General features: G+C 39.4%; 1 protein-coding gene across 1 annotated transcript in view; it reads right to left on the bottom strand.

Moving 5' to 3' along the window:
* Nucleotides 1–26,901, bottom strand: part of SLC13A1 (solute carrier family 13 member 1) — a 98,671-nt gene that overhangs the window by 36,722 nt on the left and 35,048 nt on the right. Inside the window, exons 3-7 of the mRNA XM_075557375.1 lie at nucleotides 22,363–22,499; nucleotides 20,146–20,333; nucleotides 19,324–19,381; nucleotides 19,194–19,242; nucleotides 1,475–1,626 (exon numbers count right to left, since the gene is read on the bottom strand). Of these exons, the coding sequence (XP_075413490.1) occupies nucleotides 1,475–1,626; nucleotides 19,194–19,242; nucleotides 19,324–19,381; nucleotides 20,146–20,333; nucleotides 22,363–22,499 (584 nt within the window). The remainder of the gene's footprint in view (nucleotides 1–1,474; nucleotides 1,627–19,193; nucleotides 19,243–19,323; nucleotides 19,382–20,145; nucleotides 20,334–22,362; nucleotides 22,500–26,901) is intronic.

Genomic DNA, 26,901 nt, shown 5'->3' on the forward strand with positions numbered 1-26,901 from the left:
TTTTTCTCAAAGTTCTGCAATGCTTCCGATCTGTCATTACGTGTGGATTAAGGCTTGTGCAGGAAAGAAAAAGAGCAATAGGGATTACTCAAACTATATCCAGGGATTACATGGAGATGGCGGAAAATGATAATTCTCAAAATCCAACAAAGATAAGATAATAAGCATTCAATCTAAATGTTAGAAACAGAGATTTACAGGAAAGGGCTAAGATGTGAACTCTTGTTCCCTGGAAAATTCATGGGGAAAAAAAATACAAGACTAAGTTTCAGAAGGGGTCAAAGTACATTTCTTGTCTTGAGTTAAGGGATTTCAGAAATTCCTAATTTATAGACTAGATGTTTCCCGGAGTTTCTAAGTGGGTTGTTGGTTGTACACCGGGGTGTGTGTCTGTGTGTGTGTGTGTGTGTGTGTGTGTGTGTGTGTGTGTGTGTGTATACAGTCACAGAAATAATGAGCGCGTGGGAGCATGGGCAGTATTTTTCTCAAAATCATATACCAGTGTTCCACTGCAAACACAAGTTCCCATTCTCTCTAGAACAGAAATAAATGTTCCATGAGTCTTGGAGTTCTTAAAGAAGCTATCCATGCACAGCATTTTGCAAATAATTTCATAGTTAGACTCTGTGAATCTGCTTCCTAAATGTAGCTTTCTTATTTTTGTATTATATATTCTCTGTGAAGAAGACATGTGCTCTTCTAGTTCTTCATCATGTCTATCTGCTTGGAATTCTGACAATTCTCTGTCCTAATAGTACTTCACACTCCAGAGCAGGGGAAAGCCTACTTTCTCCCATAAGGATTTATAGTACTCCCTGAGACTAGTTTTACTCTGCCCTATCTGATTGCTGTCAGCAGGAATTAATTCTTGGCGGCAGGTGGATTAGAACTTGAAAATATACTTTGACTCTAAATTTGTAAAAGTGCAAACGTTCAAACTATTGTTTCGGTAGTTCCTAGAGCATGTCAACTACTTTAACATAATTACTCCATTTAATTTTTACACTCTATGAACTGTGACTGTTTTACAAATTGAAAAATTGAGTCTTTTTGAATTTTGTCTCCAAAATTTCTGTAATCTCAATCTAGGTTTATCATTCTTCAAAATTCAAATGCCACCCCAAAAATATTACATATAGGGCCCCTGTTAATAATTATCCATTTCACTTTAGCTAACCACCACTTACAATATTAGTTGCAATGAACAATATCTTTCCTGTTTGAGTTAGTGGCTAGTCATCAATCACCTCTCTAAACTGGCTTAGATGAGTAGTGACCTGTTGCTGGTGACTTTACTATGTCTCACATTTCCTAGGAGAGATTTCCCTAGACCTGTAGACGTCCTAATAGGAAGCAGAGAAGAGTTAAATCAGCATGGTCTCTCTATCCTTGGATTCTCTGTAACAGGTAAAAGTAATCACTGTAAGTTGTGTGCAATACATTTGCTAAATCCACAACCCAACACTTCACTTACGTATTGAAATGCTCGGCGAAGATCAAGTTGGTGGAGGTACCAGTGATTGTGGTCAGGCCACCGATCGTAGAAGAATAAGCAATACATAGGCACATAAGTTTGCACATCATGTGGTTTTTCCTTGTTCTGTATTTGCTTGTTGACACTGAGGTCTATGACATAAGAAATTGGTCAGTTAGAGCAGTTCCGGTCATAGCAAGCCATAATAGCATGTATCTTTCCATCATTTCTCTTTAGGAAATCTCACATATATTAAATTGATTTAATGCTCGATGATGTAGCAGATAATCTCCAGGCCATATTTCTCTTTCTGGATTCATATATCCAATGGCCAGTTCAACACAAATTGAATAAATCTTAAATAAAACTTCAACCAAATTCCTGTTTCCTTTTTCCAACTTCTCCAGGATCATCTTTATATATCAACGCATTCGCCATCTCCACAAGAACAATTAGTATATAGCAACATTCTTCTAAATTAAAATTATATTGAAAAGTTAAACTCACTCAATTCTTGAAGGACAATTATTACCGTCATTTGACGGATAAAAACAGAATGCGCTGAGTGGTTAGTGAATTGCCCAAGATCATCTAGCAGCTTTGAATACTGAAACCATGAAATCTTGCTGAAGAACTTATATTGCTAGCTACGATTGTATGATGCTGGTTTCCTTTGAAATTATTCTTTCCCTCCTTCCTCAAATCTTGTCAAATTTTTAAAAATATAACCAAGTGATCGTCAGTTTTCTTCATCATCATTGCAGACATTCTAGCATGTCACCTATATCTCTGGGTTACAGTAATTGTCTTTTTATAGGTCTTGTATCAATTCTTCCCTCTTCTAGACATATTCTGCACACAAGAAGTCTTTTTATTAAAAATGCATTGCATTGGGAAATGAATAAACCAAACAGAGGTTCTGTTTCATACCCATAAACAAATGGTTTGTGACATTGGCTCCAAAAGTTCTTTTTGAAAAGGGATGACAAGAAATAGATTGTTCCTCACTAAACACAATCGTGGTCTAGGAATGGCATTCAGCATGGTAGAGATCAGGTACGTACATGGATGGAACATTATCTTTCACTCTCTAAAGGTCAGCTCAAAGAGGCATCTACTCTTCACACAGAATCACTTACAAATATCTCCTTTGCCTTATGTTTTCTCTATAGAAATAACTTTATTTTGCTTAGGCATCATTCATTTCTGTTAATAACTTCACAAAATGGTTTATAAATAAAATGATTTTGAAACATACGTTAAAAAACTCTTACAAATGGGTTTACTTCATGAACTATACTCTGTGAAGTTTATGGAAAATACTTTTCAGTGCAAACCAGAATATACAAATTGGACATGACGACATGAATGATACAAATGGAAATGTATGAGATATATAGTTTCTCAGGGATACCCTCAAATTTTCAAAAATACAAATGAAAGCGAAGTTTCATATAAAAGTATACCTGCAAAAACATCCATGCATATGAATGTAAGCAATGATTGGAATGCATTTTCAGATATAATTATATATAAAATTATTACACATTTACCATGATTTATCCATCATGGCGTCCCCAGATGATTTTTCTCTATGTCTTTATGAACTTTAAAATGTAAACTAATCTTACTGCACATAGATTTATGTTTATGAAACTGTCACACATGCATGATTCATAGAAGCATTAAAATTAATGCTTTAATTAAAAAAGATCCTATAGAAGAATTCTGATCAAAAGGGAGAAATGTAGAATTGAATTTCAAATTCTCTCAGCATCCAGACTTTCTAGAGCTATGGAAGCTGGATGAACTACTACCCTGTGGTAATTTTAAATCTCAAAACCAAATCATAGTTTAACTTAAGTAGGAAAGAATGTCTTTCTGAGCACTGAGCTGTTGAAAATCTGTCTGTCCAGGATCAAAATGGAAAAGTCAACCCAAAAGATTAGATAAGTACTGTGGTAGTCTGGGTAGATTAGAGAAACACATTCATGAATATTCTTATGTGTATAAGAAGGAGCTTTATATCCAAGAGCAATTGAATATTGAGAAAACATCCTAGTCCAGTCCAGATCATGTCTGTAAGTCCAATATTAATCCATATGTCCAATACCAATCTATGAAGTCCTTTTCAAACTCACAAAACACATGCAATGATGCCAAATGCGGGAAGTTCACAGACCAATGGGTGGGTTATCTTGTGGATCCAGTGGTGCTGTAAGCATCTCAGCGCTGACAGTGACAAGGGCCCCCATGTGGCTTCTCCAGGTACAGAGATCTGGCTCCATCAGCCTCTCTCCATGTATCTTCTCCACAGGGAGATCTTGCAGGGAGTGAGCAGCAGAGAAAGTGTGTCTCTCGCCTCCAAGGAGGAAATCCAGGAGTTCCCAGAATCCTCAGGAGAAGGCCATGCCCACACAGAGGCTTTATTGGCTATGACCTGATTGACAGGCTAGACTCGGTCTACACAATTATTCCTGAAATTGACACCAGGTTATGTAACTACCCCAGATACCTTAGAGAGGGCAGTGAGTTAATGTTAAGGGAACAACTCAGAAAAAAAGATGAGCTGGTTATGCAATTCAAAGAATGTGATCATTTATACACAAGGAAACGGCACGTTCAAGCGACATGCTTCTGCTGCGTATAAGACCAATAACAACTCACATAAGATACGTCCCAAAATTCAGTAAGTTTATATTTTTCAGTGAGTGGTAATATGAATACATCCTGATCATGTAAGCAAAGGTGGTGAGATGGGGGAGGCGCTATTTGTGAATCCAGCTAGAAACACAAAACTCACCAAGTAAGTTCTGTTGTTATTTTTGTAGGAATCTTATCAATTGTAGGGTCTTTAGTGCAACACCCAGGAATTTTCATGACTCACCACCCTTGTCTATGTCTATCGTGTCAGCTCCTGAAGCAGTCACACTAAGTGGCACGCTGCTCTTCTCGTCTCCACAGCCTGTGCCTTTGCTCATGCTGCTTTTTCTGCCGAGAACTCAGTGCCTGCCTTTACCTGTCTATCTGCTACTCCTCCTTCGAAACAGCTCAAGCATGACATCCTTTAGGAACCTTATATGTTGGGTATTTTATATCTGACAATGCATTGAAGCATGTCACCGCTGGGCTGAACTTGTTGAAAGGATGAGTCTGACATGAAGGATAAATATTGAGGACCAGAGGGACAGTCATAGCAGACACAGAGCAAACGCATACAGCAGAAGCTTTCTTAAGAAAGCCTGGGAAGAACTACTAACGGTGCTGACTGTTGGAGCAGAAACTACACAAGACAGTGGGGAGTTCCAGGAATTGAGACTTATGCCCAGATGGCAATGATAACCCGAGGTCCAGAAGTCTGACCTAAAGCACAGGAGGATCTTAAATCGTTTGGGCAGACAATAAGAACAAAACGCACATGCTCTTGCAGATGTCAAGACTATACTTCTTCATAAAAAGAAGAAAAATGTGTTGTGTGCATTCTGAGTGTGTGTGTGCTGTCTTCTAAGAGTTTGGGGGACAAAAACAGTTCCAGAGAAAACAAATGGAGGAAGAGCAAAGGGTCTAAAGAGGTGAATTTAGAACTGATAAGGAATCAGGAACCAGGGGAAATTCCACGTGGTACATAAACAAAGGCCAGGGTCATGTATATACTATGGCATGAGAAAATGCTCTTACATGAACAGACAGGAAATTCAACATCCAAAAGTATGCGATTTTCAAATACAAACATGCACGTATAGTTCTAGAAGTAGGGCAGAAAGGGATTCTTTCAACATACTAAGACATGGCTATCATGAGACTGTCAGAGGAACCTTCAAACAAAAAAGTCCCTAGGGACGTTCTGTTATCTTTTACTTGAAACCCCCGCAGGGGTGTCTTTGCTTCCTTTTTGATATATTTTAAATATTCAATATTAATTAAAAAGATACCATAAGAAGAGTTATAGACTGTGACCGCAGACTGATCATTTCAGGTCATTTGGTTCAGTCAAGTTATTCATAAGAGGAAAATGAATCTCAAACGTAATATAACTGTATCTGAGTCCCCTCGCAATGGAAGGTCCCTTGCACTAGCTTGCCTATCAGCAGATAGGCTACTTATGGGATTTTTAAACTATGTCTGAGATGACATATAACTGTATTTTCTATTGCCTTTATTCTAATTCCAAATGATTGTGTTGTTATGGAATCCTAAATCTGTCATACATGAGTTATTCCAATTTATTCTAGGACTTCATATGTATGATTCCATTTCCACATTATTCAAATAAATGAAAACATTCTGACTAGGCCATTACCAAATGCAGAAACTTAGGACATAATCACCTTGCTGACATTCCAGAGCAAAAATCCTGCAAGCCCAGAGATAACTCACTTCTGCCACCTCGTGGCAGTGATGGCAGATTTCAGGGGCAAGTAACAAATTTCTCATTTGGGATGCTAAGCCAAGTAGTCTCCAAAGGAATGTGTGTACAAGGTGGTACATTGGGGTTGGTGTGGTATCAAAAGTTCAGGGTTTCTCTATATACATAAATAGCTATGCAACTCTCACTGAAAAAATCTAGCTACTTTTGACATTGATTTGCACATATATTAATAATAATCAGTATCTGATGACTGAGACTATCCCTTAAATTCTCATTAGTCAGCAGCATCACTACATTCCTACTGAGTTAAGTGATAGGAATTTAGCTTTCCTTCAGAGCTGCCTCCACTACACACAGGCGCCCTTCCTATTGCTCTATCATTCTCCTATTATTTCAGGGGCAGTTCGCTTGAGAGCTTGATCCACAGCCGAACAATACAGCACTCTGTAATTAGAGTTTTCTCTTCTTTCCCTCCACTGGATTTCATGACCACCTTACCTGATCCTCAGTTACTTAGTTTGCTAAGTATCTTACAATACATCAGGCTCAAATATGCCCTGGCTGTTTTAATCTCTCAGAACAATCAAATAAAAGAATACTGAATCTACATTGAATATTTGAACAATTCCATTGTCTAGGTGATATTTCTTCAGGGCCTTCCTGCCTGTCCTAAGTCGAGTAATTTATTCTCTGCATCTGCAAGGAGCTGTCTAGTCTTTGTGGAGTCTCATTTCATTAATTTGCCTGGATATTGATTTATAGATTAGAAATCCATGTTCCTGAGAAGCTTAAAGACATTTTCTATTGTCTCTGAGTTGTTAGTGGTGCTATCTAGAAGTCTGCAGCCATTCGTCTTTTTCATCCTATTTAAGGAATCATCAATCTTTGCCTACTGGGAAGCTTTTAAAGTCATTTTTGCTTCCTCAATATTTTGGAATCTCGCAGAAATAGTGGTCTCTGGGGTCTGCAGATAGATGTTGATGCTCGGTAGGCCTTTTTATTATGAAAACTATATTCTTCCATCATGGGATTTTTAAGGTGTTTTTTTTAAGTGTGTCCTATTTATTCAGTCTCTCATATTTTCCATCTTATTTTGTCAAGTCAAATTTCCACTTAAATCTTTTACATTGTTTCATGTTTACATGAGGGGGCTTCACTAAGTTAATAGAAGAGTGGAATTAAAAGAAAATGGAATTTTCCCACGAATCTTTAAGACGTTCCTTCATATTCCACATTTGTATTTCACATTTTGTCTTCTATTCAAGTTCTTTATTTTATTCCTTTATTGTCTTTTATTTTTATTCCTATTTCATTTCATTGCCTACCTCTTGACATATGTCAGTAGTAGTTTCTACCTTGTGTTTTTTGGCATCTTGCAGTTTCTGTTGTCTCTGAGTTGCTTTGGTCTTTTGAGCCCTTCCTGTGATGCTCAGGGTTTTGCTCAAGCATCTAGTAACTTTTGTCTGCTCATACGTCAGGTGGTCGGATGCTGCGCGCATGCGCCCTGCAATTTGGTATTGACTGTGGACTTCACTGTAATGCAACCCAATTTGGTCATTTTTAAAAACTCTCCCGTCCACACAAGGAGCTCTGTGAGCATTGTGGGTTATAGGTCGGGTTGCTAATTTCAAAGTCGGAGGTTCAAATCTTCCAGCTTCTCTGAGAGAGAAAGATGACGCTTTTGGCTCTTGTCAAGATGTTATCGGTTCAGAAATGCACAGATAGGATTCTGCTCTGTCTTATGGGGTGTCGGCCGAGATCCACTTGATAGCAGTGGTCTTGGTTGCGATTTTGATGTTATTTTTCTTCATCCTTATTGTGTGTGGGATGATTGCATGGCCCGGGAAGAACCAGCGGACCCCGCCTGCTTATTGCTGGAGTATGTTGGCCTGGCGTCCACAGCTAACGACAGCAGAAGGCCGGGGTCTCCGCACTCAGCATGCTCACTTTCATGCAACACTCCCTCCTGTTATCATGGGGCAACTTCCCGCCCCTTGAAGAGCACTGGCTCTCCCTCCCCTGTTTTGCTCTCTGGACAGAACACGTTTCTGGGGGTGGACAAAGAGCAGCTGTGTTCATGTGGAGCTGGGGAAGATATCCAGGGGTGGAGCTCCTACTTCAACCATGTTTCTGCATCCCACATTTCATCATTTTCAAACTGTTCCGAGCTTCTGCGATGTAAATTGGATTGTTTATTGGCTTCCCAAACAGCTAATTCAGGATGCAGCTTTGGAAAGATAACTGAGTCATTCTGTGCTTGGCCTTTTGCTACTCAGCTTTCAAAATAATTTTTGAGTCTATTTCTTTTTAAATTTTTCTATAATTGCAGTTGTATGACCTAAAGGGTCTATTGTGTTATTGTTCTAGTAGAAATTCGGGATGTAGTGGAGGAAAAGGGAGCGAGTCCGTTTGCCTTATATTATAGACAATCCAATATTTATCTTTTCACCTAAGAGAACCGCAAATCAATTAATGTTTACTAATAATTAATGCAAAGATTTACCCTGGAGTGTTCATGGTATGAGTGGTGGTGGGTGACATAGATAAAAAGGGATTCCCGGAGGCAGGTGGGGTCCACAGTGTATGCAGGTATGCACTGAGGTGGTTCCTTTGTTTGCCCTGGGCTTACAGAGGTTATATGTGCTTGGTTAGGTGATTATACTATCTATTTTGAATTAAACTAGCATGTAGCTTTAATTGATTTCTTTAAGCTAACAGTCTTTTGTAGATAAACTATAGAATGAAAATAGCATATAGATAAACAATATCTTTGGATATAGATCTTTTATAGAAAATATGATATATTTTCTATATGATATATATAGTAGGGCCCCTTCACCTCATCCATATATGTATTTTTCATGAAGATTTAGTAAATATTATTAGTTATTACCTGGGAAAAAAATTAAAATGATCTGTAAAGCTTCTTGAAATACGTTTTGAATCTACTATAAGGAGCCCCGGTGGCATTTTATTGTTGTTATTAGGTGCCCTTGGCTCGATTTTGATTCTTAGTGACCCTCTGGAGAACCGAGCAAAACACTGTCCAGTCCTGCACTACCTTCACAAATAGTCCTATGTTTGACCCCATTGTTGAAGCCACAGTATCAACCCATCTCCTTAAAGGCCTTCCCCTTATTCACAGACACTCCACTTTACCAACCATGATGTCCTCCTTCAGGGATTGCTCTCGTCCCACAACATGTCCCGAGTATATGAGATGAAGTCTCACCATCCTTACCTCTAAGGAGCATTCTGGCTGTACTTTTTCAAAGACGGAATAGTTCATCCTTTTGGCAGTCCATGCTAATTTGGATATTTTTCACCAGCATCATAATTCAAATGTATTGATTATTCTTCAGTCTTCCTTATTGAATGTTCAACTGTCATAGGCATATGAGATGATTGAAAATGCCATGACTTGTGCCAGGCGCACCTTAGTCCTCAAAGTAACAACCTTGCTTTTCAAAACCCTAAAGAGGTCTTGTGCAACAGATGCACCACAACTTGTGTTGCTAGTTTGTCATACTGTCATGGCTGGTGTGTTGCTGTGATTCTGGAAGCTATGTCACTGGTACTTTAAATACCAGCAGGGTCACCCAAAGTGAACAGGTTTCAGCCGAGGAATTAACCTTGTAAAACCCTATGGATAGCATCAACACATTGCCAGTGACTGAAAACTTGGTAGCATAGTGGGTTACAAGTTTTCCAACCAACCACAAAGTCGGCGGTTTGAGTCCACCAGCCTCTCCAAGGGAGAAAGATGAGTCTGTTTCTAGAAAGATTTAAAGCCTCAGGAGCTGTTCTACTCTACAGCATCACTATGAGTCAAAATAGACATCACGGCATTGGCTCTATATACTGCAGCTAATTAAAAGAGCCCTGGCGGTAGAGTGATTAAGTGCTTGCTTGGCTGTGAACTAGAAAACTGGTAGAAGACTGGTGATGGTGACTGGAGAGCAATCTTCACAAAGAACAATGTAGCAGTCTGCTTCTGTCAGAACTAGATCCTTGAAGACAGTTCTAGTTTGGCCTATAGGGTCATTGTGAGTTAGAATTGATTTGACAGCAAATGGTTTGTGATTTGGGGATAGTGAATGGTTAAGCCTCGGGATACCAGTGAATCCAATAAATACTATTACAATAAATTGAAAGCTATTTAAAAGCTACATTTCAGTACATAAAAACTCTACTTTTGTCAACAATGTTTTAAAAAATCATACTTATCCCAGTATTGTTTAATGAAATTGGTACTGGTTAATGTTAGTAGAAATTGACTCTATAATTTATTATGAAAAATAAATAAATATGCCATTACTACATACTAAATTGTGTCTTCCCAAAAGTTATTTTGACATCCTAATTATCTTATCTGTAATTAGGACCCTATTTTAACAATATACCTATTCCTCACTTACTGACTACCATATTATCTGATATTTCAAATGTATGGCAATAGTAAACAAATTATGATTTAAATGTTTACATGTTAATGAGGTGGTCAACATGGTGGCAATGGCTAGGAGAGGGCCTTGTCTTAAAGACAGTTTTTGAGTGGGTTCAGGGAAGTTGGGTCACACTGTCCTGTGCCCTCCACTCCCTTTTGCTGACAGGTACACTCAGTCCAGTTGACATGTGGGTGAGCTTCCATAGCTCAACCTCCTGGAAGCCACACAGGCAGCATCATACCAGGAGGCACTTATTTGGAGTTCTCAGCTCAGCTGTAGCCTGAATTTAGAGTCTTGCAACTCAAAATTTCTGCAGAAAGGAAAGGGAGGAAAGAAAGAGGCATGGGAGAGGGTGTTTGGAAGAAATGCATGTGAGTTTAATGACATCCCAAGGTAAGTCAAACTGGGCCACCTTACTGGGGCCAGGTGTTCATTTCAAGACCCTCCCAGGAAGAAGCCCCTGCCCCAATGACTCACCAGGTTCTGAAGGCAGAGCAGGGCCCAGAATGAATGCAGGGTTTGCAGAGTCTAATCTAGGAGTGAAACTCTAATCCATTACAAGAGGAGGATGAGGTGGTTAAGCTCTGGGTTCTTCAGCCTCATAACCAGGCTTTATCCAGCTTGGTTTCGTTCAAGACTTCTAATTCACAGAGGATTGATCCATAACTGAATTTATCATGGAGCCCTAATGGTGCCATGGTCTATGACTCATAACCCATGACACTGTCAGGTTAATAAAAGACAAGTAAACATCTTTGTGTTTCCCGCCATGATCCATCTGACATTAGCATTGGTTCCCCTTGTTCCATATGCTCTTCTGGATCCAGTCTGAATTTCTCGCCGCTCCTTGTCAAAGTCCCATTGCAAACATTGTTGGATGATTTTCAGCAAAATTTTACTTGTGAGTGATCTCAGTGATATTCCTCTATGATGTACACATTCTTTGAAATGGGATACAAATATGGATCTTTTCCAGTCAGTTGGCCAGGTAACTGTCTTCCAAACTGCTTGACTTAGGGCAAGTGCATCCAGTTCTCCATTAGCTTGTTGAGCCATTTCAATGGTTATTCTATTGATTCCTGGAGCCTTATTTTTGGCTGTCTTCAGTTCAGCTTGAACTAATTCCTTTGGTACCACTGGTTCTTGCTCATATACTACCTCTGGAATGGTGGAATGTCAATAGTTCTCTGTGATACAGTGACTCTGTGGTCTTTCTATCTTCTTTGGATGCTTCCTGCATCATTCAATATTTTACCCACAGAATCTTTCGACATTGCAACTTGAGGCTTGAATTTTTTCTTCTTGAGTTCTTTCTGTTGAGGATACACTGAATCTGTTCTTCCTTTCGGTTTTCTAACACTAGGTTTTCGCACATTTCATTATAATAGTTTGTCTTCTCCAGTTGCCCTTCGAAATTTTCTGTTCAGTTCTTTGACTCCATAATGTCTTCTGTTTGCTGAGATACTCAGTGATTAAGAATATGTTTCAGAGTTTCTTCTGATGTCCACGCTGATCTTTTCTTTCTTTCCTGTCCTTTTAATGACCTTTTACTTCCTTAATGTATGGAGTTCTTGATGCGTCCCCACAGCACATCAAGTCTTCTGGCACAAATGCTCAATGTGTCAAATCTGTTCTTGAGATGTTCTCAAATTCAGGTGGGATAAACTCAAGGTTTAATTTTGGCTCTTGTGAACTTGTTTTAAATTTTCATCAGCTTCAACCTGAACTTACATATGAGCTATTGGTGGTCTGTCCTACAATAAGCCTCTGGCCTGGTTTTATCTGCTGATATTGAGCTTCCCTATCATTTCTTCCAAAATATGTAGTCAATTTGATTTCTTTGTCTACTCTATGGAGAAATCCTCAATTGTGTTATTGAAAAAGGTATTTGTAATGAATAAATTGTTGGTCTGAAAAATTCTATCATGTGTTCTCAGTATTAATTTCTATCATCAAGACATTATTTTCCAACTACTAGAATTATTAGGCACAAAAATGAGATAAAGAAATCTATTTATTATTAATAAATCATAAAGGAATTAAAACATAAGTAAGGAAAGAGCAGCTATGAAAATTACTAGGAAAATATTAAATAGAGATCAATATAATTTACAGAAATTAAAATTATAATGGTTAGATGGATTAAACAACATAAGAGACATGGTTGAGGAGAGAATTAATAAATTAGAAGATAAATTTGATGAGATTACTCAGAGTGCAGTCCAGCAGGACACAGACAAGGAAAATAAGAGATATTAAGATGTCTGGAAGATTGAATAAGGAAGTTTAACAAGTTTTTAATTGAGACCTATTGGGAGAAAATAAAGATAACTAGACAGATGCAATTGGATATTAATGAATTATTTGGAAAATTCTCAGTAACCAATATTCATATTTAGGAGAAATACACACTTATGCCTACCAAAGTGAAACTCTAGAACACAGACACATGCACGGAGAAATATTTAAAGCAACAAAAAAAGAAAAGCTACCTGCAAGGAAATTGGTAATTTGACATATAATTGACTTTTCAATAGCAGAAATAGAAGAAAAGATGAAATAAATATCTCTCAAATACTAGAAAAACTATTTCTATGGCAACAGATACATATTACAAGGATTATAAAGACATTTCTATCAAACAAAATCTGAGAGATTGTGACTAAAATATCTTTAAAATATTAACCTTATAAAATAATATACAGCATGAGCAGAAATGGACTGATACTGGTCCTTTAGCCAGACAATTGTATGGTTACTATGCAGGGACTGACAAATTTAAGAGGAGTGACATGACATTTATCATCAAAAAGAACTTTTAAAGTCAACTTGAAGTACATTTCTGTCTATAAGATATTATCTACAAACCTACAAGGATGTCAAGTCAACACAACTATTATTCAAATTTATGCACCAACTACTAAAGCTAGTGATAAAGAAACTGAAAAATTCTTCCAATTTTTTTCAGTCTGAAATTGAGCAAACATGCAATCAAGATGCATTGGTAATTGATGGTGATTGGATTATGAAAGTTGGAAATAGGAGGGGTGCCCTAAAAAACTGGAATTTCCATCCCCAAAGCTATGTATTTAATTTTTTTTACAAAACAACCTCATTACCTTTAAGGTACTCTCCATTAACTAAGCACATTTGTTAAATTTGTGATTCCATTCTTGGAAACATTTTTCAAATTCATCTGTTTGGATGTCTGACAGCACCTTAACTCATTTTTTCCTTCACCTCTTCTGTCTTCAAATCACTGTCCTTATATGTTCCCCTTCATTTGAAGACACAAAAAGAAGTTGCACGGAGTGAGGCCAGGTGAGGCAGGTGCAGGTGTGTGGAGCAAGGGAGACATGCTGTTTTTGCCATAAATTGCCACACTGAGATGGCTCACAAATGTTGTATATAAGTACAACATCTTATTTACAACACTAGGAGCAGGTGCATTGTCATGGTGGCAAAACCAGTCCCATGTGCCACAAATCAGGTCATTTTTGTTGCACACTGTAGCACAATTTTTTCAGAACCTCTAAATAGAAAGCTTGATTAACAGTCTTGCCTGATGGGACAAACTCCAAAATGCACTATGCCCCTCACATCAAAAAAAACAAATGAGCATGTCTTGATCTTTTATTTCATTTGATGAGTTTTGGGGGCTGAGGTAACATCTTCCATTGGTTTGATTTATGTTTGCTTTCAGGGTCATAAGAATAGCACCATGTCTCATCACCTGTAATGACCCTGGGAAAAGTCTGGATCGCTCCAGAGCTGTTCTTTCAAAGCACAGCATGTTTCCACTTGATGCTGTTTCCTGGTCAGTTAGAAACCAAAGCACAAATTCCAGAGTGACCCCTCTCATTCCCAAAACTCCCATTAAAATTCACTGAACCTAGCTCCAAGATAATCCAGATAACTTCATCTCTTCAATAGTCTGTCATTAGTCTTCAAGCACAAGTGCACAAATTTTGTCTGACATTTTCATACGTTTGGGAAGTTGACAGACGTCCAAAAAGAGGTTTTTCGTCAATCAACAATTCACCCTTTTTGAAATGAGAAAACCATTCATACACTAGCACTGTCCTTGTAAGCTGTGTTCAACATCACTACAGTTACTGTTGCATTTTTCCCAAACAAGAAACAATATTTCACATCCTCACAGTTCTCATAAATCACCCATCACAAAAAACAAACAAAAAAACGAGGTTTAAGCGAAACTGCTTTTATGAAAAAATTCACTGTGACCAGAGAGAACCTTCGCAGGCAACACCACTGGGTTTTCTAATTCAGAGTGAGTTACTCAGCGCTCATCTAGTGGGAAAAATGCATACTACAAGAGCTCCAGCCTGCAGAACATTTTACCCATTTGGGGGTTGGGAAGTGGGGGGTGGGGTATTCCCTAATATAAAGAAAGCAAGAGTCCTTACAGCCGGACCAATAAAAAACACGATAATAAATGCAGATGAGTTTGAAATTGTCACGGATTTTATTTTACCTGATGCACAGCAGTGCTCAAAGCACTGTGCTCAAAGTCAATGGATCATATGACACTTCAGTGGGCTTATCTGCTACAAAATACCTCCTTAAAGAATTATAGGGCAAATATGTCACTTTTAGGTCTATGGGACACCTGACCCAAGCCAGCCTATTTTCAGTCAAATCATATGCATGCACCCGAACGCTGAACAATGAGTAAGTAAGCCACAGAAAATTGTTTGCATTTGAATTACAGTGTTGGTGAAAAATATTAAAAGTTTCATGTACTGCCAAAAATAAACAAATCTGTTGTCGAAGGAGACAAAATGCTTTGCTTGTCCTTAGACCCTTTGATGCTTCTTGGAAACAAAGATGGCAAGACTTTGTCTCAGATTATTTGGACATATTATCTAGAAGGAACAATACCAGTAAAAATAAATCATTTTTGGTAAAGTATAAGAGCAGCAAAAAAAAAGGGGAAAAAAAGAGGAATACTCTTAATGTGATGGACTGACCTAGTGGCTATAACAATGGACTCAACTGTAACAAAAATTGTGAGGATGGCACAGGAACTCGCAGTGATTTGCTTTGTTGTGCACGGGGTTATTAAGAGTCAGAAACAACTGGTGGAGCCTAGGACCAAAAATGAAAGAGTCCCTTCTTAGCCCAGACAGACCTCTATAAAATATTAAAGCCAGCCTCAGTGATGCAGAATTCATATCTGCAACTAGAATCTAATATAAAACACTCATTTTATTATTATTCAAATATTTCAGAGTTCATACACCTGTGTATATACAAAATATTTTATAATAAAATCATTTTTCAATTTGGAAGGCAAAATAAAATGCATTTATTAAGAAATACGGTTGAAATTTGCAGAGAAAATCGTTAACTGAGGATTGTAAGAAAACCATACTGTATTCAAATGAGTTATGTTGGTGGGTGGGGAGCTGTAGTGGCCTCGTGGTTACTAGTGGAGTTTCTAACCATGAGGTCAGCAGTTGGAAACCACCAACTGCTCCATGGGAGAAAGATGAGGCTTTCTACTCCCATGAATGAAGAGCTACAGTCTCGGAAATTCCCAGGGGAAGTTCTACTCTGTCCTATAGGGTCACTGTGAGTTGGAATCAACTCCATGACAGTTAGTTTGGTCTTGTTTGAGTATTTACAGGGGAAGGGAACAATTTGCAGTTTGATTCCTCTTTGGTCTCCACATTTTTTAGTACAACTTATTTTTCAAAGAAACTGTGAAGAATGATTGGTCTTCCAAATACCTCAATGAAACCTGATTAGCTGATTTTCTCACATAGTGCCAGTTTCTTTTAACATCTTCTTTATTTTTATCCATTTTTTTCTTCTTGAATTATATTTTCGTCTACTTTGGGGTAGTAAAGGGCAAATGGACTATCAGTGCTACAAGGAGGATTCAAGTTCTCATGCTCTTCTGCTGCTTAAAGAATCAGCACACTGTGTGCATATATTTATAGGTTTAGTACTAAGGTACCAGATGGACACTGGGCCTCCACTCAAGTACTCCCTCAATGCAAGAACACTTTGCTCTATTAAACAGGCATTCCATGATGTTCACCTTCCCGACATGATTGCTGAAGACAAATGGGTGCATAAGCAAATGTGGAAAAGAAAGCTAATGGTGCCTGACTATCAAAAGATATAGCGTCTGGGGTCTTAAAGGCTTGAAGATAAACAAGCAGCCATCAAGCTGAGAAGGAACCAAGCCCACATGGAAGAAGCACACCTGTGTGATCACAAGATGTCAAAGGGATCAGGTTTCAGGCATCAAAGAAGGAAAAGTGGGGAGTGCAGAATGGGGACCCAAAGGCCATTTGTGGACAACTGGATATCCCCTTACATAAGGGTCTGGCCGCTCAGGGGCCAGTGTAGTGATGAAACCTACAACTTTCCTCTAGCTCTTAAATGCTTCCTCCCCCCACTATCATGATCCCAATTCTACCTTACAAATCCAGCAGGATTCATGTACAGATAGGAAGTGGAAACACAGGGAATACAGGACAGATGAACCCTGCAGGTCCAGTGGTGAGAAGGGTGATACAGGGAGGGCAGAGGGAAGGTGAGGTAGAAAGGGGGAACTGATTACAAGGATCTACATATAATCTCCTCTCTGAAGGTCGGTCAACAGAAATGCGGGTGAAGGGAGACATTGGACAGTGTAAGATATGACAAAATAATAATGATTTGTAAATTATCAAGGGTTCATGAGAGAGGGGGAAATGGGGAGGGAGGGGAAAAACTGAGGAGCTGATGCCAGGAGCTCAGTTGGAAAACAGATGTTTTGTGAATGATGATGGCAACAAATGTGCAAATGTGCTTGACACAATGGATTGTGATAAGCGTTGTACAATCCCACAATGAAATGATCAAACAAACAAACAAAACAAAAAATCAGCACAGCCCTGATGAAGCCTCTGCTATGTTCTGGGCAGAGTGGTGGCATCCTTAATATGAGGCTCATCCAGGTACATTCTCACACTTTCCTGTTCACAATCCATGTTCCATTGCCTGGGATCTCACCATGATGCACTTTGTTTGATCACCTCCCTTATCCTCATCAATGCATTTGTTCCTGAAGAGCTATTTTTACCTGACTTAACCTACCCAAATAGTTTCACCTACCACAACAATGCACCTCAACCACGTGTTCTGAAGATAAAAACAAAAATCAATATCCCCCGTGGCTTTATGTAGGGTTTCTCAGTCTACAAATCTCATCTTCCTCCAGTGGAGTTGCTGGTGAATTTGAACCACCAACCTTACAATTAGAGTCCAATGCTTAGCCTACAGCAACACCAGGCTAAGCATTTTATCCTTGCACTAAAAAATAGTACTGTTCATAGCTCTGCTCTGTTTATATTTTGGACTTTGAATTTGTAGTTTTCTTCTGTTAAATGCCTCTCCTTGTCCACCCTTTGCATCCTCTAATGAATTCCTTAATTAAATAACATAGTTAAACATGTAACAGGTATAGAGGCCCTACCCTGCTCCAGGTGACGGAATGTTCTACAGGACCAAAAGGGTGAACCAAATGCACATCATCTGGGTGTATACGCACTCAGCCTTCCGGACACACAGGCCTTCCCCGCAGATCACAGTTAGACCTTTAAGCCCACCTTTCTCACCAGACTCGGTGCTGTCTGCACTAAGGAGTAGGTTTTGGCATCAAGAGACCTTTCTATAATGTCTGGGTCAACTTTGAGTCTGAAGTTGAAGGGCCTTTGGCTACAGTTTAGATATCATAACAGTAGATTATGCTTCCAAACAAAGAAGTTACTATCCATATATCCCAACGACAATCTTTCTGTTAAGACTTACTGATTTCAACCCAATTTTAAAGGACCACTTCTAAGGCACTCTTTCATAATTTGCCCGATAAACTGCTGCATTCTATGTTTTAAATGGACTCTTCTATCCCTAACGAGATAAATGCAGACTCAAACAAATACTGCATTTGAGTCAGTACTGATGCAGAGTGACCCTATAGAACAGGGTGGAACTGCCTCTGTGGGTTTCAGAGACTGAACTAAGGGAGTAGGACCCTGTCTTTCTCCCAGAGATAAATGCATATGTACATCTCAGTCTTGAGAACTCTTCATGTATAACGCAGCCAATGGCTGACAACATTGCTGTATTTGCTTTCTCTTTACATAGAAGCTGCTCATTCATTTTAGATTTCTATAACAAGTGTTGTGTTTTTGGAAGGATGATCAGCCCCCCCTCTTATCACACCATGGTTACTGGGGGTCTAGATTTGAAGGCAGCATTGTTTTTCTGGGGTTCCCAGATATATTGCTCCCAATGTGACCTTTAAAAAAATGGACCAATTTGGGAGAAATATCAAGGATTCCTCTACAGGGGTCCTGCTTCTTTGCTTTCACATCTAGAACAGCCACAACAGCACCTCCACGCTGGCCTTGAACCGTAGCAATTTGTAAATCCTGATTTGGATCTATTTAGTGGCAAGGGAAATCCTTAAAATAACTGAACTTGTTATGATTAGGAGTTTAAATTCATAACCAGGAAGAAATTAGGATGTTCCTGATAAAAATCAGCCCATTGGGTAACCAGCAAGCTTTTTAAGGAGAAAATGAAACAACGTTTTGGAGCTAGAAATATGTTGTTTAAAACTACAGCTGCTAACTGACATAAAAGAAGCAAACAATAATACTGATTTTCAGAGCATAAAATGTTTCTTATTATGGTATTAATTTCAGTCTATCCATAAAGGCTTAATAAATCATTGTACTATGTTTTTACCTTGGCAAGCAAAATACTTTATAAGTGAGGAAATAAGTAACACGGGTTTTCAAATGTACACTATCTAACTGATAACTGTATCGCTAATGTAATTTCATGTATAATTATTTAGAGTATATCAAATTCAATGTACCTTTCCCACTTCCGTCTTGTCTGAAATTTTGCCTTCATCTGTAGAGCATCTGAAAAATAAATTGACTCGGCTTATAATTTTGCACAAATGTAATTTGGAAATTCCTAATCAAACTGTCAATATTCTTTACCCTGGAACTGGCTTTGTTTTCTCTCTCCTCTCATTTATTTCATGTCCATTAACATTTTCTGCAAAACATTAAATAAAAGGGACATAATTTAAATAAGAGGTGTATCTCTGGGTGTATGCAAGCAAATAGAAGCAGGACTAGAAAAATGACGATAAATTCATCTTAACAGAGTGTTTTATAAACATACGTATCCACCCAACACTTGTCAGCACCTCAGAGCAGTACCTCAGAGTCAAAAACAGCCTCAGTAAAATCTGATGCTGTAACCCAACACAATGAAGGAATTAAAGATTGCTGATATTATGAAGAAAAATCATTACAAGATAGGATAGAGTAACCTGAAAGTAGACTGATAAAGACAAAAGAAAGAATTCCATTCGACTGGTGCAAGATGATAAAAAAAAAATCACTCTTCATCTTTTGCCAGAGAATACAAACCCAACCATTCATTAAAATTGAAGTATTTGTATAACAAAATTTTCTTACACAAACCAATCTCTCTGCAATTGAGTTGCTGCAGACTCATAATGACCAGATAGAACAGGGTAGTACTGCCCCTGTGGGTTTCTGAGACTGTAACTCTTTATTGGAGTCAAAAGCTTCACTATTTTGCCAGAGGAGCAGCTGGTGGTTTCATACTGCTGACCTTGCAGTTAGCAGCCCATGGAGTAACCACTAAGCCACCAGGGCTTTGTAAAGCATAAACTTTGGAAAGTATAGCAAGTATGCATAACTAGTTCATTCAAAAATTAGCCATGAGTTCTTGAGTTTAGCACTATTGCCCGAATGACTAGACCCCACGGTGGGCGTATAAATACATACCATCAAGTTCCAATCCAGGGTTGTTCGCTCCATTAGAATAAGTCATCTGAGTGGCCTCCACCTCTGCTTCAGCACTGATGATCTGCTGTGCCACAGCCTCCACGATGGGCATCACCATGGCAGCAGTGGAGGTGTTGCTAAGCCACATGGATAAGAAGGCAGTGCTGATCATGAACCCCAGTGTCAGCCTGAAAGGAGAGAGCCTTTACTGCAGAGCTGTGCTCTCTAGGTTAATTAGCTCTGTACTGTTTAATTTTAAAGGATGTTGTCTGTTGGGAATCTTCTTTTTTTAATTCAGAAAATGGAGGTTCACCTGGATAACAAACTCTACGTTTAGTCAAGGCCTTGTCAAAATCTACATGACCTAGAGAAGAGTGGAGTTCTTACGGGATTTATCATGCCAGGCAGAATAACAATCTTATTCAAAAAATACGAAAATAATTAGACTTAGAACTAAACTGCGGGGTGGTGCGTGGCATAATAAGTCATAACACGATGTCAATTTTAGAGTGTTCTTTAGAGATGAAATGGAGGTGTCATCAACTTTTGAATTTACATCATTATTCTTTTTCATTTTGGGCCATATATCTGTTTGACAATATGTATGCCAAAGTGGCACATGGATAAGGAGAGAGATTAATATTTCTAAATCCACCTTTTACTCATTCACTGAGATTTCCAAATATGTCAGAGCAAATTGTTAAAATCACTAGGTAAATGAGGTTTCAGGGTTCCCTGCATATTCTATTATGAATGCTCTCCTGAATCTTACATGCCTGCCTATTGTCAAGAACTGGATATATTGCATTGTTTTCCATGATAAATGGTGTAGTGCTTCTTCTTGAAAAACAACAAACTTGAGGCTATTAGATTTTAAACCTTGTCTATAAATGTCCAAAATCACACTTGGATAAAACTATGATGTTTCTCAAGTTTGGGTCCTCAGCAAAACCTTCAGAAGTACATCTGTCCTTATTGAACCCCAAATAAGTATCCCTGATTCCCTTTAAATATATGTCTAAAAACAAACAAACAACAAACAATTCCAGGCTACAGATGAAGCCTCAGATAAGGTCAATGTTTTCTACAGACAAAAAACACATAAATAAAAACTATTTTAGAAAGTGGTTGGATCCAAAACCATAATTCTTAAAAAGAGAACTAGAAGTACATGGAAGTCATTGACAGGACTTGAAAATCTACAAATAAACTAGTGAACCCAGGGTCAAGGGCAAGAGGCACATTTTCTATAGCAGCCCAACGGGTAGGGAACATTGCTGCATCTTAAGAGCGAAGAGCTCTCAGTAAACATAAGCTTAACATTTTTAAGAAGCAAAATGCATGTTGTCTCATCTGAGTCATTTTTTTTGTTTTGCTTTTGTCTTTAACAAAATGAGCCAGTTCTTGAATGATAAACACAGGTGAGGCTATCGTGTGGAAGGACTCCTAAAGTGAATTCTGTAGCCTTTTCCTATTTTCCAGGAAAGACAAGAAGGGAAAGATGGCCTAAGTATTTAAAAGCATAGCTCCATGGTGACCCTACGTGTTTTCTTGATCTCATATACATGTTCTTAACTACCAGTGGTCTACGCACACACAACCAACATCATGAATGAGGGAAAAAACAACACACGCCTTTCATTTCAGCGGGGACACTCAGTGGCACGAGTGAGTTCTCCTTGTGCAAATGAGTCTTCTTTGTGGCTGGTTTGCAAGAGCTGTTTTGTCAGAGGACAAAAGAAAATGTGTTCACCTTGGAATTTTCCTGCCCGCATTTGTTTTTTGTCAGTTATGTCTTTCTCTTTGGTTCTTAATATCCTCCCTGATGATCAAGGATGCTCTTGAACACGTCTTGAATGTGCAATGAGCCAAATAAACAAGATGGGAATGAAATCTACTCTGAAGTCTATCGCTCTTGTCTGGTGAGGTTCAAGGTTTTTCTCAGCTTTGCCTCTAAGCCGCATAACAGGTGTGAGAAGGGTGAGCACTCATTCTGATCTCCTATAATTAGAGCTGCAGTGAAAGTTGTAATTGTTGTTTTCCCTCCTATGACTCAAGCACACTTTACATCATTTTCATTTTTGCAGAAGGGGGGAAAGGTCATGAATTACATTGCAGTATGAATAATGTCCTAGGTGTGCATGACTGACTAGACTGTACTCTGCGCAAAGTGGTCTATTCACAATGCAAACTGGGAGCAGGGAACACGGTACTTACCATGCCGGATTCACACCCACCATCATCACCATTCTCAGAGCGATCCTCTTGTGTAAACTCCATTTTTCTATTGATGTTGCTAAACAGATGACTCCAATTAACAGTAGGTGGAAATCTTTGAAATAAGAAGATGCCACCTGAAATTACAATTAAACCCACGGTCATGTATGAGGGCGGTTGAATAACATGGTCCAAGAAAGCCATTACTATGCTGCTCTTAACTTTGACCTTCGACTATCTAATCGTCTCTTTTTGTTGAGAGAAATGTACGTGCGTTTGAAGGCAAATCTGAGGGTGCTTTACAGTCTTGCCCAGATAGAACAGCATCCAAAAACAAGCGTACAGAACAGAAGAGGATGCAAGATGCTCACTGGCTTTGAAATATAGCTGAATGACGCCGGGAAAGTGCCATTTCTGCCTTCATTTCTGCATCCGCTACCTGGAGTGAATCTATGTGTGTGCTTAGGGTGGAATGGAAGCGAGTGGAATGGAGGTTACTGTAGTTTTTGAAGAAATCCTGAGCCAAGCCTCAAACCACCCATGGAATGCTGCTAGCTGCATAAAGCGTGGTGAGACAGAAAGTCTATAGGAGAGGCCGGCGTGTTACGTCATTTTCAGCTGGCACTTTTCAGAGATTAAATGGTCACACTTTTGAGCCACCGTTACGACATTGCTTTCTGAAGTATGCTGGGTAAGAAAGAGCTTGCTCAAAGAGAGGGGTTGGTGTGCAAATATGTCTGTAAGAACCTAGAGTTTTGTGATGCTAACATTTTCTTTGTCGTAGTGCTTCTCACCACCTTGATGTTATGAATATTTATTACTCCCCCCGAAAAAAATTGTATGTGCTACCTCATGGGAAAAAGCCCTCTGGGGATTCAGTGGGCAAGTGCTGGGTGAAAGGTGCACCGGCTGCTCATCGGGAGAAAGATGTGGCTGCTGGTGTAAAAATGTGAGTCTTTTCCAACTCAGAGAGACCCTATTGGACAGAGTAGAATTGTCCCCCTTCCTTTTAGGATCCCCGAGTCTTTCTCCACTGGAGCTGCGGGGACTCAACCACCAGCCTTTGGGTCAGCAGCCCACTGCTTAACCATTAGGGCTCCTCCATAAAGATTTCAGCCTTGTAAACCCCAGGAGACAATTCAACTGTCTTCTAGGGTAGCTGAAGAAGGGATTCACTGGACGTAACAGTTTTTCACCCTTACAGGATTGGTATTCAATAGGGCTGACTTCGGGTAAAGGTTGGTTGGACTGTCACATGGTGATTATTGGTTCATCGGTGCCCTTATTGCCGGAGTGAAATGGTATCTTATTGCAGCTTTGATCTGCAATTCTCTAATCACTACTGGTCACAAACTTTTCTTCATGTAAGTGCTAGCTGCTAGGAGGTATTCCTTGGTGAAATGTCTGTGTATATCCTTTACCCGGTTTTTAATCGGATTGTTTGTCTTTGTGACATTGAGGTGTTGACCTTTTCTCTAAAAGTCAAGTGAGGAGACCCTTATCAGACGTGCCATGCCTAATCTCCACCCCAACTGGGTGGTTGTCTTGTTACTCTCTCGGAGAACTCTTCGTTCAGCAGGATTTCTAGGATTATGTACCACTTAGGTGATTCCTTTCTGCTGTTTACGTGTTTTTAATTGATCTCTTGGACATCTGTGTATATTAGCTATTGCTATTTCTTCCTCCAGAAAGGTTTCTGGCTCCTTATTTTGGAAGCTTGCTGGAACCCTTTGCTCCGGCTGCATCGTGTGATTTGATATTTTACCACAGTGAACTCCTTATTGTGTGTTTGTGTTGTGCTTCTATTTCATCTTGCGTTGCTATCTGTGCGTGACTGAGTGGGGCAGTGTGTGTGCACTGCAGCACTCGCCGTCTTTCCCAGGGGAATGGGGCAGCAGCTGCGTATGGGAGCATGATTCTCTGATTGCTGGTCTTTTGGGGTGGCTGAGAATATAGCTGGTGACTCTGGGGAGATGCTAACATTCCTTGCTTATCCACACTCTATGACTGTGTCATCTAAATTCGTATTAGCTCTAGTCCTTTCATATCACCTATGCATGCCCAGTAGGGCAAACCTGTCCTTGAAGAAGCAAGGCCAGGGCGATCTTTGGAAGCAAGGATGGAGAAACTTGGTCTTACATTCTGTGGGCAGGTTGTCAGGAGACACCAGTGCCCGGAGAAGGATGACAAGTTTGGTAAAGAAGAGGTGCAGTGAAAAAGAGGAAGGCCACCAAGAGGAGGAATTGTGACACTGTGACTACAACAATGGGCTCAAGCCTAGGCACAACTGTGGGATGGGGTAGGACTGGGAAGTGCTTTGGTCTGTTGTTCATGTATGTGGTCTCTATGGGCCAGAACCAACTCAACGGCACATAACAAGGAGCATGTCCGCTTCCTTTGTCTATTCTCCTGTTACAACCTTAACCATTTCTCACTTGGCTATTGTATGCTCGGGTCTTGTTTGATGGACATCAAAGTACTACTATAGCGTCCTTTCAAAAATGCAAATCTGATCATGTTACTGCGCTTTCTGTAAGCCTCAGAGCTTGGAGGTGATATAAATTGTTGACATTCTTGGTTGCTAGCTGATAGGTTGAAGCTTTGAATCTATCCAGAGGTTCTTGGAAGAAAGGCTTGGTTACTGAAAACCCAATGGCGCACAATTCTATTCTGACACCCAGGGGGTCTCCATGAGCTAGAATTAACTCAATGTCAACAAATATTTTGATGTTTAGAGAATCCTCCAGTGAACCTCGTGGTTTTCAGATCGAATTCAATCTTCTCAACGTGGCATACAAGACTCTTCTCTGCAGATTTCTCCACGTGTGCTTGCACCGCCCCACGGACTTCTCTGTATCCACACACCTTTCATGCAGCCTCCCTCTTGCTTTGGTTACTCCTCATCTCTGTTCCGGGGTCGACACAGTGATAATTCTTTCAAATGCCCTCTTTGACCGCAGGAGTCTGACTTAGCCGGGTCCTCTCTGCATTATAGCACATCTTCAGCTACATTAGTTATTATGTCCTTTCTTAACTATCTTTTCATTAGACTAGTTTCTGAAGGCAGGCACAAGTCCAATTTCATCACTGTAAGTAGAGACTTAGCACATGCGTAGACCCAGGGGATACTGCGCAATGACTAAATACCTACCCTCAGGAATTTACAGGTTCTACGTTGAAGAAAAATAAGTTAATAGAGTACAATAAAGTTCATAGGTACATGAGAGATACCTTTTTAAGGTACAGTTGAAGTTTAAAGAGTAAGTGAACAAATTTGCCGATGTTGTTATTGTCAGTGCCCTCAGGCGTAATGATCCTCTAAACAACAGAATGAAACACCACCCAGTCCTGTGCCATCCTCGCAATTGTTCTCATAGTTTCAGCCACTGGGTCAATCCATCTCGTTGAGAGCTCTCTCTCTCTCTCTCAACTGTTCTTCTACTTCACTAAGCGTGATGTCCTTTTCCAGGGACTGTTCTCTCCTGATAGCATGTCCAAAGTATATGAGAGAAAGTCTCAGCTTTTTTGCTGTGATCAAAATGGTTTGAAACCACCAGCCTCTCCTCTGGAGAACAATAGGACTCTCAACTCCCACAAACAGATAGTCTTGGAAACTCGTGGGGCTTTTCTGTCCTGCCCTATCGGGTTGCTACAGTTGGCATTGACTTAATGGTAGTGAATGAGTGGGATTTCTTTGTTTGTTTGATTTTTAAGAAAAAGGGAACAAATGTATTGGAACCCATATGGGAAACCCTAGAGGGGCTCAGCATACCCAGAAAAGGGTAACACCATTCACCGTACCCCCATGTCCCAGAGGGACTCCCTTTGAGCTGAGCCCCAAAGCCCCAGGACTGGCTGGGGGAGGGAAAGGAATGAATGAGTTTTAAGGAGCATTCTGGCTGTATTATTCCAGGGTGGTTTGTTTCCAAGATGATGAGCATTCATCCAATATGGGTTTGTTTGTGGTTTGGGGCAGTCCTTGGTACTTTCAATATTCTTTGGCAGCACCATATTTTAAACTCATAGATTCTTTTCTCTGTCTTCCTTATTCGAGGTCCAACTTTCACAAGCATGTGAGGCAATTGAGAAAAAATACATGCTTGGGTCAGGTACACTTTAGTCCTCAACATAACAACTTTTGCCTATATTAATTAGGAAAGTCTTCTGTAGAAGCTGATATATGAGGTAATTGTTGAAAAGTTCATGATATTTTCACTTTCTCCTGTCCTTATATCTTTTGCAAGTTTGTTCATGGAAACAAGCCCCACACAGCTACTTTCTCCATTATAATGAGAATTAAATGAGAGCACACATTAAAAAATAATTTAATGAGTACAAAGGACTATAGAAAGAGGCCATTACTAGTAAGTAAAAAAAAACATCAAAAGAAATCCAGAGCTGTAAGATGTCCTGTTTCAATCTCTTTAGTCATATGAGGTGCTGACTGTATTTCTTCAGTAAATGGTAAGATGGTAAATGTGTTAGACTTTGAGCACCATGTGGTCTAGAGCATGGCTACTCAAGTCTTCCACTGCAGCA

Source organism: Tenrec ecaudatus, chromosome 9 (genome assembly GCF_050624435.1).
Source record: "Tenrec ecaudatus isolate mTenEca1 chromosome 9, mTenEca1.hap1, whole genome shotgun sequence".
NCBI classification, from domain to species: Eukaryota; Metazoa; Chordata; class Mammalia; order Afrosoricida; family Tenrecidae; genus Tenrec; species Tenrec ecaudatus.